Below are 13,989 nucleotides of genomic sequence, written 5' to 3'. Positions count from 1 at the left end.
GGAGTCACAAACGCGTCAGCCTTCTCATGCTAGTCCTGCAATTAATAAAGACTTATCCCTACCAGCCCTCACTAAAGATGGCCGACGGGACGCAACAAGTCCATCACACGCAAATCCACTGCAAATCATATCCAGCTAGGAAATGACCCAATCTACTGCGATATCCCTACCAGCCCTCACTAAAGATGGCCGACGGGATGCCACAACTCCATCACACGCAAATCCGCTGCAAATCATATCCAGCTAGGAAATGACCCAATCTACTGCGATATCCCTACCAGCCCTCACTAAAGATGGCCGACGGGACGCCATAATTCCATCACACGCAAATCAGCTGCAAATCATATCCAGCTAGGAAATGACCCAATCTACTGCGATTTCCCTACCAGCCCTCACTAAAGATGGCCGACGGGACGCAACAAGTCCATCACACGCAAATCCACTGCAAATCGTATCCAGCTAGGAAATGCCCCAATCTACTGCTATATCACTACCAGCCCTCACTAAAGATGGCCGACAGGACGCAACAAGTCCAGCACACGCAAATATGCTGCAAATCATATCCAGCTAGGAAATGCCCCAATCTACTGCGATTTCCCTACCAGCCGTCACTAAAGATGGCCAACTGGACGCCACAAGTCCAGCTAAGGAATGACCCAATCCTGCGACTTCTGATGATTTTGATTGGCTCATTTCTACTCCGCATATAATTTGCAGGACACCTGAAGTGAGAAGCACATGGAGGCTGCCACATTTAATTCCTTTAACCACTTGAGGACCGCGGTGTTAACCCCCCCTAAAGACCAGGCCATTTTTTCTGCTAAATTGGCCACTGTAGCTTTAAGGCCTCGCTGCAGGGCCGCACAACACAGCACACAAGTGATCCCCCCCTCTTCTCCCCACCAACACAGCTTTCTGTTGGTGGGGTCTGATGTGGTCTGATTTCTGTGCAATCATTAGGACTGACATTAGATCAAAATCTCCAATCCCCCTTTAGGTAACTAAAGAGGCCCTGTAGTGACATATAGAAGGATACAGTTAAGTATTCAGGATACCCATTTTTTGGTAATAATCCTGTTTTTTGCATCAGAAACACTTCCTATATCTATATATTGTTGTATATTGGCATGTAACTTCACTCACCCTGTGATATTTAGCCTAGGCTATTTAGTTATGCAGTCTTCTCCCAGAGAGTTCTGGGAGACCAGATGTGGTTTCTGCTCACTTGGGAACTCAGAAAAAACAGACATTACACAGTGATGCACCTGCCAGCAGTAAAGATACCTGTGATAATTGTTAGAATGTAAATCAGGGATAGGAAAGATATTACAATGGGAAAACACTGACTAAATCATTCATAAATAAATATTGTAAAAAAAAAAAAAAACCAACACCACAGGTCCACTTTAACATAGAACAACTCCTTACTGTACTGCTGTGGTCTGCAGGTGATCTCAAATGGCCGGGCAACCCCAAGTGCAGCAACCCTCCCATTACCCCCCCCCCCCCCCCCCCCCCTATAAGTGTGACCCAACTGTATCCTGACCCTAAACTGCCAACCCTGAGACAGTCCATGAAACTTCATATACTGACTGAAAACTATATACTCTCTGTCACACACTGACATTATGGCCGCAGTTAGGAGTAGAGGCGATCTGCAGTTAGGGGCGCTGTTGGCTGCATGGCCTGGAATGCACATGGCCACTAGAGGGAGCACTCCCCTTTATTAGACATGCTGGAAGGCAGCCCTGCAGATGGTTAACATGTGACAGGAAGCCAAGTGACTCCTGTGCGCGGGAACATGATGGAGCGATGGGGCGTCCTAGTTTCCATTTAAGGTAGCCCACATGAGTGTAATTATATGCCGGGGCCGTGTACCCCCCGAGGCTGCTGGATAATTAGTCTGGTAATTAGACCAGGTTTCTGGGATGCTGGAGATGGGACCACACAAATCTCTACAGTCACTATGAGAACGGTTACCGTTCCCAGGCGATACCGCGGCAACACCGCCTCTGCACACTGCTCCGCTACCAACTGCCAATCTGCAACAGCTGACAGCTCAGGGGACCACTCTTAAAGCGGACCTGAACTCATAACTTCCTCTCTTATCTATAAGATAAGCAGCAGCATAATAACCTTTACAGAAAAAGCTTATGCAAATCCTAAAATAAATCTGCAGTGTGTCTACTTCCTGCTTTCATGGAAGCAGATACAGGGTTAGCATCCTGTGCTTTCAAGTGAGCTTATCTACCGTGGCAGTCAGCTGAGAGATCAAATTACAGTGGTGATTAGTCACAGATGAGGAGGAATTAGGCAGGCTAAACTCTCTAAATACATACAGGGTGCATCTCTCGCTGTTTTCCTTCTGTTCTGTGGAAGAGTTCAGGTCCACTTTAAAGAGGCCCTGTAGTGACATATAGTACAATGTAGTATATTATTCAGGACACTCATGGTAATTGTCCTGGTTTCAGCATCAGAAAAACTTCCTATATCCATATATTGCTGTATATTTGTAAGTGATGCTGAGCCTAGGCTGTTTAGCTATGCAGAATTCCCCTCCCAGAGCATTCTGGGAAACCAGGTATATTTTGCATTAGCTTCAGAATTCCCATTAACTAAACATTCCACAGTGATCACCTGACAGGACTAAAGAGGTCTCTAAATGTCAGAATGTAAATCATGTGGTTTGTAGGTATCAACTCTGGGAATTAACCTTTCCCATTGAAAATCCCCTGCAAAGCTGTGCACCTATCCTTACAGGCTTAAAGGGGACCTAAACTGAGAGGGATACGGAGGCTGCCATATTTACTTCCTTTTAAGCAATACCAGTTGCCTGGCTGCCCTGCTGATCCTCTGCCTCTAATATTTTTAGTCACACACCACGAACAAGCATGCAAATTAGGTGCTCTGACTGAAGTGTGACGAGATTAGCTGAATACTTGTTTCAGGTGTGTGATGCAGACACTACTGCAGCCAAAAAGATTAGCAAGACAGCCAGGCAACTGGTATTGTTTAATAAAACATAAATATGGCAGCTTCCACATGTCTCTCGCTTCACATGCCTCACTTTAAAGGGAACCTAAACTGAGTAGGATATGGATTTTTCCTTTTAAAATAATGCCAGTTGCCTGACTCTCCTGCTGATCCTGTGTCTCTAATACTTTTAGCCACAGCCCCTGAACAAGCATGCAGATCAGGTGCTCTGACTGAAGTCGGACTGGATTAGCTGCGTGCTTGTTTCAGGTCTGTGATTCAGCCACTACTGCAGCCAGAGATCAGCAGGACTGCCAGGCAACTGGTATTGTTTACAGGAAACATCCATATCCCTCTCATGTAAGGTTCCCTTTAAGACTGGTAGATTAGTGTTTCTCCCAACCAGCAGTGCATGTTTTGTGGAAATCCATAGAGGACATTAATCTCTGCATAGCTGACAGTAAGCACCCGACCTGTGCATACGTGAGGTTACCTGCAGAACATGCATTGCTGCTGGGCCTTGAGGAAAGGTTCCGGCTAGAGCGAGTTCCTGTTAGGAGATTGGGGTCGTGCAGCTACTTCCTGTGACATGCAAAGCCCCACCTCTGGGATTCTGGGAAATGTAGTTTGGCATAAATTTTTCCAACTTGCAATTTCACATGGCCACACCCAATTCACCCGCCCACCAGTTGAATCTAGAGAGGAAAGGAAGCCAGCGGCACTGCAGTGACATGCATATGTGGCCCAGGGAACAGGTCCAGCACTTGCATTCTGTAATTATAGATTTTCGTATGGTACCACTCGCTGTTAGCATATCCTTTGTTCAGTTTTAGCTTTTGTTGGGTTTAACCCCTAGCTGTACAGTTTCAGACAAGCAGCCCTGACAGAAGATTCCGATTTCTTGTTTGAATTAGTTTCTGTCTTCTTTGCTTCCAGAAGCAAGGCCTGGGAATCTGCATGGGATTAGTTTGACGTCTCGCCATCTGGTCACTGTTTTATGTATGCGTATGTAAGATTTCATGTTTTATATCAAACAGTATATATGATGGCGTGCCGGTATAAACAGAACCATCTGTGCATGGGCTTAACCACTCCACCACTGTGGGTTTCTTTCCCCTTAAAGGAATCATCAACCAAATCTAATGTAAATCTGATTTACTTACCTGGGGCTTTCTCCAGCCTTTGGCAGCTGTCTGTCCCACGCTGACAGCTCCATTCGCAGTCGCGTTGAAAATACGATATGGGAACTCACTGCTTGCAGTGTGTTGCCTCTAAACGTAGATGCGTTGTGACTTTAATGTTGCATTACAACGCAACGTCCCACTGTGAATAAGCCCTGAATGAATAATCTCTGCTGTTCGGTACAGCAGAGATTATTCGTTAATAGGCCACTCAGATTGGTTTTGGGAACTAGGTTTCCTGCGCCAATCTGTCCTCTGGGGCGAGCGCCGACACGCAGCTCATAAACTACAGAAGACTATAATCTACGCCCCGGGGCAGAACAGTCATCCCCAGCCATTCCTAGGAAGTGCAAATCGCTGCTGAACCTGCTCTAGTGACCCCCGGCCTAAACGTCACCCCTGACAACTCATGGACGAGGTCAGGTGCCCATCAATGCCGCAATGTTTATAAATCATTTATTTTGATTGATTTTAGTAACCAGGTAAAAAATCTACTGGAAATGATGGTATTTCTCCAGCAATGGTACATTTTTATCTCTTGATAAGATCAGATATGATTATTCAAGTCTGCCGGGTGGATTCATAAACCAGCTATTGAAGATCAACTATATGATGGTTTATCATCTATTGTGAGCAACTGCCGACTCCTTATTTACGATTTGAGAAGATTTATCTAATCAAAATGAGAATTTCATAAAAATTGTACCATTAAAGCAGATCTGAACGCTTGCACAGGACAGAAGGAAACAGAGAAATGCACCCTGTATGTATTTAGAGAGTTTAGCCTGTCTAATTCCCCCTCATTTGTGAACAATCACAAGTTGTAATTAGATCTCTCAGCTGTGTCAGCTCAGGAATCTCTTCTGCCACGGCAGAGCAGCTAATTTGTAAGCACAGGATGTTAACAATATGTCTGCGTCCATGAAAGCAGGAAGTAGACACACTGCAAATTTATTGTAGGAGTTCCGTAAGCTGTAACAAAGACATGTTTTTCTGTAAAGGTTATTATGCTGTTGCTTATCTTTTAGAGCAGAGAGGAAGTTCTGACTTCAGGTCCGCTTTTATGGGCACCTTCAGGACGTCAACAACACAAGTTTCCTGAAAAAGTGGCAGAGGTGGCCCCACACCCATCTCACTTCCTGCTTCCTCTCGTCTATATCCCCTCCCACATTCTGCCTCACTTCCTGCTTCCTCGTCTATATCCCCTCCCACATTCCACCTCACTTCCTGCTTCCTCTTGCTTATAACCCCTCCCACACCTGTCTCACTTCCTGCTTCCTCTCGTCTATATCCCCTCCCACACCCATCTCACTTCCTGCTTCCGCTCGTCTATATCCCCTCCCACACCAGTCTCACTTCCTGCTTCCTCTCGTCTAGATCCCCTCCCACATTCCGCCTCACTTCCTGCTTCCTCTCAGCTATATCCCCTTCCACATTCTGCCTCACTTCCTGCTTCCTCTAGTCTATATCCCCTCCCACACCCATCTCACTTCCTGCTTTCTCGTCTATATCCCCTCCCACATTCCGCCTCACTTCCTGCTTCCTCTCGTCAATATCCCCTCCCACCTTCTGCCTCACTTCCTGCTTCCTCTCGTCTATATCCCCTGCCACACTCCGCCTCACTTCCTCCTTCCTCTTGTCTATAACCCCTTCCACACCTGTCTCACTTCCTGCTTACTCTCATCTATATCCCCTCCCACACCCATCTCACTTCCTGCTTCTGCTCGTCTATATCCCCTCCCACACCAGTCTCACTTCCTGCTTCCTCTCGTCTATATCCCCTCCCACACCCATCTCACTTCCTCTCGTCTATATCCCCTCCCACACCCATCTCCCTTCCTCTCGTCTATATCCCCTCCCACACCCGTCTCCCTTTCTGCTTCCTCTCGTCTATATCCCCGCCCACATTCCGCCTCACTTCCTGCTGATTATCAATTTCCTCTTGTCCATCTCCCCTCCCACATCCTGCCGGTTATGGATCTCACCTTCAGAGGCCTTCCATGAGTTCCACAGATCCTCCACGCTGATCAGCTTGTCCTCGCCGTGGAACGTGCTGTGCTTCACTGTCGGGTCGTGATAGTTCAGATCTTCCCTCAAAAACTGGAAGGGGGAAACATAAAACACAGTGAGCTGTGCTTCCTGCAAACGGTATGTAAATTTCATGCAAATGTAGCTTGAAACTGGGCCAATTAAATGCACTTCCTGCCAATTTTGATTGGATCAGTTCCAAGCTGAAAACAATCTGCATTCCATTTGCATAAAATTAAGGATAATTAGCAACACACTGACCAGATCTCGTTATAGATGGCTAGCTGTGCATAACAGCCCACTCCTCCCCTACCATACTAATAATATTTAGGTCATTCCTTCTAATAACTGTACAGCGCTCCGTAATATGTTGGTGATATATAAATCCAATAAATGATAATAATAGCCGTGCAACCCCGTCACTGTGATTACCGCACTGTCCTCCAGGCATGTAGCAGAATACAGTCACATGGTATTACAGCAGCTACACGGCAGCGCTCAATGCCAGGCAGCCCCACTGTCCAATATGGTGGTGGCAGCATCATGCTCGGGGGGTGCATCTCTTCAGCAGGGACAGGGAAGCTGGTCAGAGTTGATGGGAACATGGATGGAGCCAAATACAGGGCAAACTTGGAAGGAAACCTCTTGGAGTCTGCAAAAGACTTGAGACTGGGGCAGAGGTTCACCTTCCAGCAGGATAACGACCCTAAGCATAAAGCCGGGGCAACAATGGAATGGTTTAAAACAAAACATATCCATGTGTTAGAATGGCCCAGTCAAAGTCCAGATCTAAATCCAATCGAGAATCTGTGGCAAGATCTGAAAACTGCTGTTCACAAACGCTGTCCATCTAATCTGAGCTGGAGCTGTTTTGCAAAGAAGAATGGGGAAGGATTTCAGTCTCTAGATGCGCAAAGCTGGTAGAGACATACCCTAAAAGATTGGCAGCTGTAATTGCAGCAAAAGGTGGTTCTACAAAGTATTGACTCAGGGGGCTGAATAATTATGCACACCCCACTTTGCAGTTATTGATTTGTAAAAAATGTTTGGGATCATGTATGATTTTCGTTCCACTTCTCACGTGTACACCACTTTGTATTGGTCTTTAACAGGGAATTCCAATAAAATGGATTCATGTGGCAGTAATGTGACAAAATGTGGAAAACTTCAAGGGGGCCGAATACTTTTGCAAGCCACTGTAGTATTCCTGCTGCATAAATCACTGGAAAGATGACTGCACTTCCACCATGGAACAGGACAGATGGAAGCTGAACTTGGACAAGAGGGATTTGTTTAAATCAGTGTAAAGTGCACCTGTCACTACTGCAAACATTGTGAGAGATGTGAGAATACATCCTATATCAGGCTCGCTGCTGCAAGCAAGGCTTTCTGACGTGATGTAACCTATGACCAGGCTGGAGACAAAAACACAGCATAAATACCTATAAACCACCACCGCGGGCATCGCCTCTGATATTACTGTTCACACATCGCATTTATGGTCCAGAGACAAGTCAGGGCGGTCCGATACGCAAATCATGTGTTTGCAGACGGCTCTAAAGGCGACCATACACTGGTCAATACAACCAAACAGACAGAAAATTAGCTGATAAGAGAGGGATCTATCTGCTCAAATCCCTCCCCACACGGCAGACAGATTTATAATCAATTTTAGTGTGAAATCTTGGAAAATCTGTGTGCACTGCCTTCCGGGTGTCCTGTCCCCACCCCCTCCCCTGTGCTGGGCTGGGCTGTGTAAAAGATGCTTAATCCCACCTGTCCCAGAACACAGCCCCAGTCTCTGCTCTCCCCACCATCTATAAATGATCAAGTCGTCTGGATATTGATAAAGAAAATCAGTTAGTGTATGGCCGCCTTAAGTTTGGCTCGACATCCTCCCACATTTACCATTGGCCTATCACTGTCCCGGGCAACTCCACTGACCAATAGTAGGACCGGAGCACATCCTGGTAAGGGGTGGTCGAGGGAGACACCAATCATCCCAAGCCAGTGCAAAATGTATGCTAATATATGCAGCTTGGGATTAAAGCAAATACATTTATATTGCATAAATCTGCATGAATCTAGTATGCCATGTAATCATTAGCATTATTATGACCACCACTCATCAAAGATTACCTTAGCTTAGAACTCAAAGAGTAAAGCTAAACCGTAGTGCAAAACAGAAAAAAGGGCCCATTATAAAAGCTGCAATTTGGGGTAATCAGAGGAAATTTGGGCGCAGCAGAGCGCTTGATGAAGTAGCAGGCGCTGAGTCTTGCCGCTATGCAAATTGCAGCTTTGCATAGCGGGTGTTCTGTGGTGGTGGTGGGGAGGTTATGCTTAGGCACCACCGGGTTAGGTGCCACGAGCGGGTTAGTCATAGTAAAATATTGGTAAAGAATACTGATATTTTACTATCGGAATCCAGCAGTAGAATATCGCTAATTGTAATGATTTTCTACTAGCAGCAATCCCTGCACCATATTTTCCAGGCACCTTTCTTTCATGGATGCCCATAGCAACATAATAGTAGAATGCAGTAAAGAGGCCCTGTAGTGACATATAGTAGAATGCAGTAAAGAGGCCCTGTAGTGACATATAGCAGAATGCAGTAAAGAGGCCCTGTAGTGACATATAGTAGAATGCAGTAAAGAGGCCCTGTAGTGACATATAGCAGAATGCAGTAAAGAGCCCCTGTAGTGACATATAGCAGAATGCAGTAAAGAGGCCCTGTAGTGACATATAGTAGAATGCAGTAAAGAGGCCCTGTAGTGACATATAGCAGAATGCAGTAAAGAGGTACTGTAGTGACATATAACAGAATGCAGTAAAGAGGCCCTGTAGTGACATATAGCAGAATGCAGTAAAGAGCCCCTGTAGTGACATATAGCAGAATGCAGTAAAGAGGCCCTGTAGTGACATATAGTAGAATGCAGTAAAGAGGCCCTGTAGTGACATATAGTAGAATGCAGTAAAGAGGCCCTGTAGTGACATATAGCAGAATGCAGTAAAGATGCCCTGTAGTGACATATAGTAGAATGCAGTAAAGAGGCCCTGTAGTGACATATAGCAGAATGCAGTAGAGGCCCTGTAGTGACATATAGCAGAATGCAGTAAAGAGGCCCTGTAGTGACATATAGCAGAATGCAGTAAAGAGGCCCTGTGGTGACATATAGTAGAATGCAGTAAAGAGGCCATGTAGTGACATATAGCAGAATGCAGTAAAGAGGCCCTGTAGTGACATATAGCAGAATGCAGTAAAGAGGCCCTGTAGTGACATATAGCAGAATGCAGTAAAGAGGCCCTGTAGTGACATATAGCAGAATGCAGTAAAGAGGCCCTGTAGTGACATATAGTAGAATGCAGTAAAGAGGCCCTGTAGTGACATACAGTAGAATGCAGTAAAGTGGCCCTGTAGTGACATAGCAGAATGCAGTAAAGAGGACCTGTAGTGACATATAGCAGAATGCAGTAAAGAGGCCCTGTAGTGACATATAGCAGAATGCAGTAAAGAGGCCCTGTAGTGACATATAGCAGAATGCAGTAAAGAGGCCCTGTAGTGACATATAGCAGAATGCAGTAAAGAGGCCCTGTAGTGACATATAGCAGAATGCAGTAAAGAGGCCATGTAGTGACATATAGCAGAATGCAGTAAAAAGGGCCCTGTAGTGACATATAGCAGAATGCAGTAAAGAGGCCCTGTAGTGACATATAGCAGAATGCAGTAAAGAGGCCCTGTAGTGACATATAGCAGAATGCAGTAAAGAGGCCCTGTAGTGACATATAGTAGAATGCAGTAAAGAGGCCCTGTAGTGACATATAGCAGAATGCAGTAAAGAGGCCCTGTAGTGACATATAGCAGAATGCAGTAAAGAGGCCCTGTAGTGACATATAGCAGAATGCAGCAAAGAGGCCCTGTAGTGACATATAGCAGAATGCAGTAAAGAGGTACTGTAGTGACATATAACAGAATGCAGTAAAGAGGCCCTGTAGTGACATAGTAGAATGCAGTAAAGAGGCCCTGTAGTGACATATAGCAGAATGCAGTAAAGAGGCCCTGTAGTGACATATAGTAGAATGCAGTAAAGAGGCCCTGTAGTGACATAGTAGAATGCAGTAAAGAGGCCCTGTAGTGACATATAGCAGAATGCAGTAAAGAGGCCCTGTAGTGACATAGTAGAATGCAGTAAAGAGGCCCTGTAGTGACATATAACAGAATGCAGTAAAGAGGTCCTGTAGTGACATATAGCAGAATGCAGTAAAGAGGCCCTGTAGTGACATATAGCAGAATGCAGTAAAGAGGCCCTGTAGTGATATAGAGCAGAATGCAGTAAAGAGGTCCTGTAGTGACATAGTAGAATGCAGTAAAGAGGCCCTGTAGTGACATAGTAGAATGCAGTAAAGAGGCCCTGTAGTGACATATAGCAGAATGCAGTAAAGAGGCCCTGTAGTAATAGTAGAATGCAGTAAAGAGGCCCTGTAGTGATGTATAGCAGAATGCAGTAAAGAGGCCCTGTAGTGACATATAGCAGAATGCAGTAAAGAGGCCCTGTAGTGACATATAGCAGAATGCAGTAAAGAGGCCCTGTAGTGATATAGAGCAGAATGCAGTAAAGAGGCCCTGTAGTGACATAGTAGAATGCAGTAAAGAGGCCCTGTAGTGATGTATAGCAGAATGCAGTAAAGAGGCCCTGTAGTGACATATAGCAGAATGCAGTAAAGAGGCCCTGTAGTGATATAGAGCAGAATGCAGTAAAGAGGCCCTGTAGTGATATAGAGCAGAATGCAGTAAAGAGGCCCTGTAGTGACATATAGCAGAATGCAGTAAAGAGGCCCTGTAGTGACATATAGCAGAATGCAGTAAAGAGGCCCTGTAGTGACATATAGCAGAATGCAGTAAAGAGGCCCTGTAGTGACATATAGCAGAGTGCAGTAAAGAGGCCCTGTAGTGACATATAGCAGAATGCAGTAAAGAGGCCCTGTAGTGACCTGTAGCAGAATGCAGTAAAGAGGCCCTGTAGTGACATATAGCAGAATGCAGTAAAGAGGCCCTGTAGTGACATATAGCAGAATGCAGTAAAGAGGCCCGGTACTGACATATAGCAGAATGCAGTAAAGAGGCCCTGTAGTGACATATAGCAGAATGCAGTAAAGAGGCCCTGTAGTGACATATAGCAGAATGCAGTAAAGAGGCCCTGTAGTGACATATAGCAGAATGCAGTAAAGAGGCCCTGTAGTGACATATAGCAGAGTGCAGTAAAGAGGCCCTGTAGTGACATATAGCAGAATGCAGTAAAGAGGCCCTGTAGTGACCTGTAGCAGAATGCAGTAAAGAGGCCCTGTAGTGACATATAGCAGAATGCAATAAAGAGGCCCTGTAGTGACCTGTAGCAGAATGCAGTAAAGAGGCCCTGTAGTGACATATAGCAGAATGCAGTAAAGAGGCCCTGTACTGACATAGCAGAGTGCAGTAAAGAGGACCTGTAGCAACATAATAGCAGAATGCAGCAAACTATGCAGGATACCCACTTTTATGGTACTTATCCTGGTTTCCAAAGCACTACCTATATCTATCTATTGCTGTATATTGGTATGTAGCCACGCCCTCCCAGTGATGTCACAGCCTTGTCACAGCCTAGGCTGTTTAGCTATGCGGAATTCTCCCAGAGCATTCTCTCAATCATGTGCCACCCATCACCCTTTTCCCCTCTCCACCTAACAGTTCACACCACTCATCTATAGCCAATCAGAGGATCTGTACAGTGACTGTTCCCTGAAATGTCAATCATCGCTGAGGGCAGCAGTGATCTAGTGTGAGCACACATGTACTGTCACCCCTCCGAGCTCTGACTGAAGTGCAGGCCGCGGCTGGGATATGAGGGCAGCAGTGATCTAGTGTGCACACATGTACTGTCACCCCTCCGAGCTCTGACTGAAGTGCAGGCCGTGGCCGGGATATGAGGGCAGCAGTGATCTAGTGTGAGTACACATGTACTGTCACCCCTCCGAGCTCTGACTGAAGTGCAGGCCGCGGCTGGGAGCTCATTCTATGGCAGATGACATCTGGAGAATCGTGGATGGACAATGCAGACATACAGCCGTCCTGTTCATCGTCCAATTCTCCAGCCTACTCTACGGAGAGATAAGCTGCAGCTAATAATGTCACTCGTCACATCAGTGCCACACACAGCCGGCTGAAGTGGAGGCTTGTCATCACCCGGCAGATATCCCTGCAGGAGTCTATGCAGCTAATCACGCAGTCTGCCCATTCCTCACGCCTCTGCTGTCAGCAAGCACTGGGCACTACAAAGGAAGCATCACTCCCCATCCAGACCCATTACTGCCCGCCACCAGCAGCCCGTGACCGAGATATGAGGGCACAAGAACGCACACAACAGGGGAGAGTATCACATATTGTCACAATCTGCCCATTCCTCACGCCTCTGCTGTCAGCAAGCACTGGGCACTACAAAGGAAGCATCACTCCCCATCCAGACCCATTACTGCCCACCACCAGCAGCCTGTGACAGAGATATGAGGGCACAAGAACACACACAACAGGGGAGAGTATCACATATTGTCACAATCTGCCCATTCCTCACGCCTCTGCTGTCAGCAAGCATTGGGCACTACAAAGGAAGCATCACTCCCCATCCAGACCCATTACTGCCCGCCACCAGCAGCCTGTGACCGTGACAGGGATATGAGGGCACAAGAACACACACAACAGGGGAGATTATCACATATTGTCACAATCTGCCCATTTCTCACGCCTCTGCTGTCAGCAAGCACTGGGCACTACAAAGGAAGCATCACTCCCCATCCAGACCCATTACTGCCCGCCACCAGCAGCCTGTGACAGAGATATGAGGGCACAAGAACGCACACAACAGGGGAGATTAATCACATATTGTCTTCCTCCAATTCAGTAACAATACAGAGAATAAAAGAAATGGTTTAACAACTCCTATCTACGCAGGAATTACACTGGTCTCCCTGCTGCAAAGCAGTTAGAGGTTTTCCCCATGCTTCCTGCCCATCTGATCTGAAAGTCTGAAGTGAGCGACTCATGCTGCCAGCTCACATTCCCCGGTACAGGGGGATCCTCTGATCATCCTGTGGCCAACCGTCCCAGCACTGTGTACCACTAAGCATATTCAACAACAGCTGTCCAATACGCACCAGTCTGAATAAGCACACGCCATACTGCGCATGCACAGTCAGCCCCTGCGCAGCAGCACGCAGCTGCACATACACGGCTTCCTCCTCCTCCTCCTGTTGACTGTACTTGTGCATGCGCAGTATGGTCACTGCGTACTAGCTAACAAAGTGGAAGTGGGTCCCCGGCAGCAGCGGTGACCACCAGGAGGGTACAGGAAGCCTCTGGACCAGCCTTTCTCAACCTTTTTACCGCGGAGAAAGCCGGTAAATAAAGTTTTGGATCTGGAGGAACCCCGGCATTTATCTTGCAGGAGGTGTGGTCTTTAAAAGTAGGCGTGGCTGTTTATTTCACTACCCCCTATTACAGTGCCATTCATTATACTGTCTCCTAGTAAAAAGATCCCCTGGGGGGTACTCACCTCGGGTGGGGGAAGCCTCCGGATCCTAATGAGGCTTCCCACGCCGTCCTCTGTCCCACGGGGGTCTCGCTGCAGCCCTCCGAACAGCAGGCGACTGTGCCGACTGTCAGTTCAATATTTACCTTTGCTGGCTCCAGCGGGGGCGCTGTGGCTGCTTTCGGCACGGAAATAGACGGAAATACCCGATCTCCGTCGGGTCCGCTCTACTGCGCAGGTGCCGGAAA

At 46.8% G+C, this 13,989-nt stretch overlaps 1 protein-coding gene across 9 annotated transcripts in view; it reads right to left on the bottom strand.

Annotated features, from left to right (window-relative positions):
- The window catches only part of STIM1 (stromal interaction molecule 1), a 228,325-nt gene that overhangs the window by 90,434 nt on the left and 123,902 nt on the right, over window positions 1–13,989 (bottom strand). For all 9 annotated transcript variants that reach the window (XM_068266507.1, XM_068266508.1, XM_068266509.1 and 6 more), the window contains exon 3: window positions 6,140–6,254. In XM_068266507.1, coding sequence (XP_068122608.1) covers window positions 6,140–6,254 — 115 coding nt within the window. The remainder of the gene's footprint in view (window positions 1–6,139; window positions 6,255–13,989) is intronic.

Source organism: Hyperolius riggenbachi, chromosome 2, assembly GCF_040937935.1.
Source record: "Hyperolius riggenbachi isolate aHypRig1 chromosome 2, aHypRig1.pri, whole genome shotgun sequence".
In the NCBI taxonomy this organism is placed as follows: domain Eukaryota; kingdom Metazoa; phylum Chordata; class Amphibia; order Anura; family Hyperoliidae; genus Hyperolius; species Hyperolius riggenbachi.
This window is presented reverse-complemented; position numbering and strand designations above follow the sequence as displayed.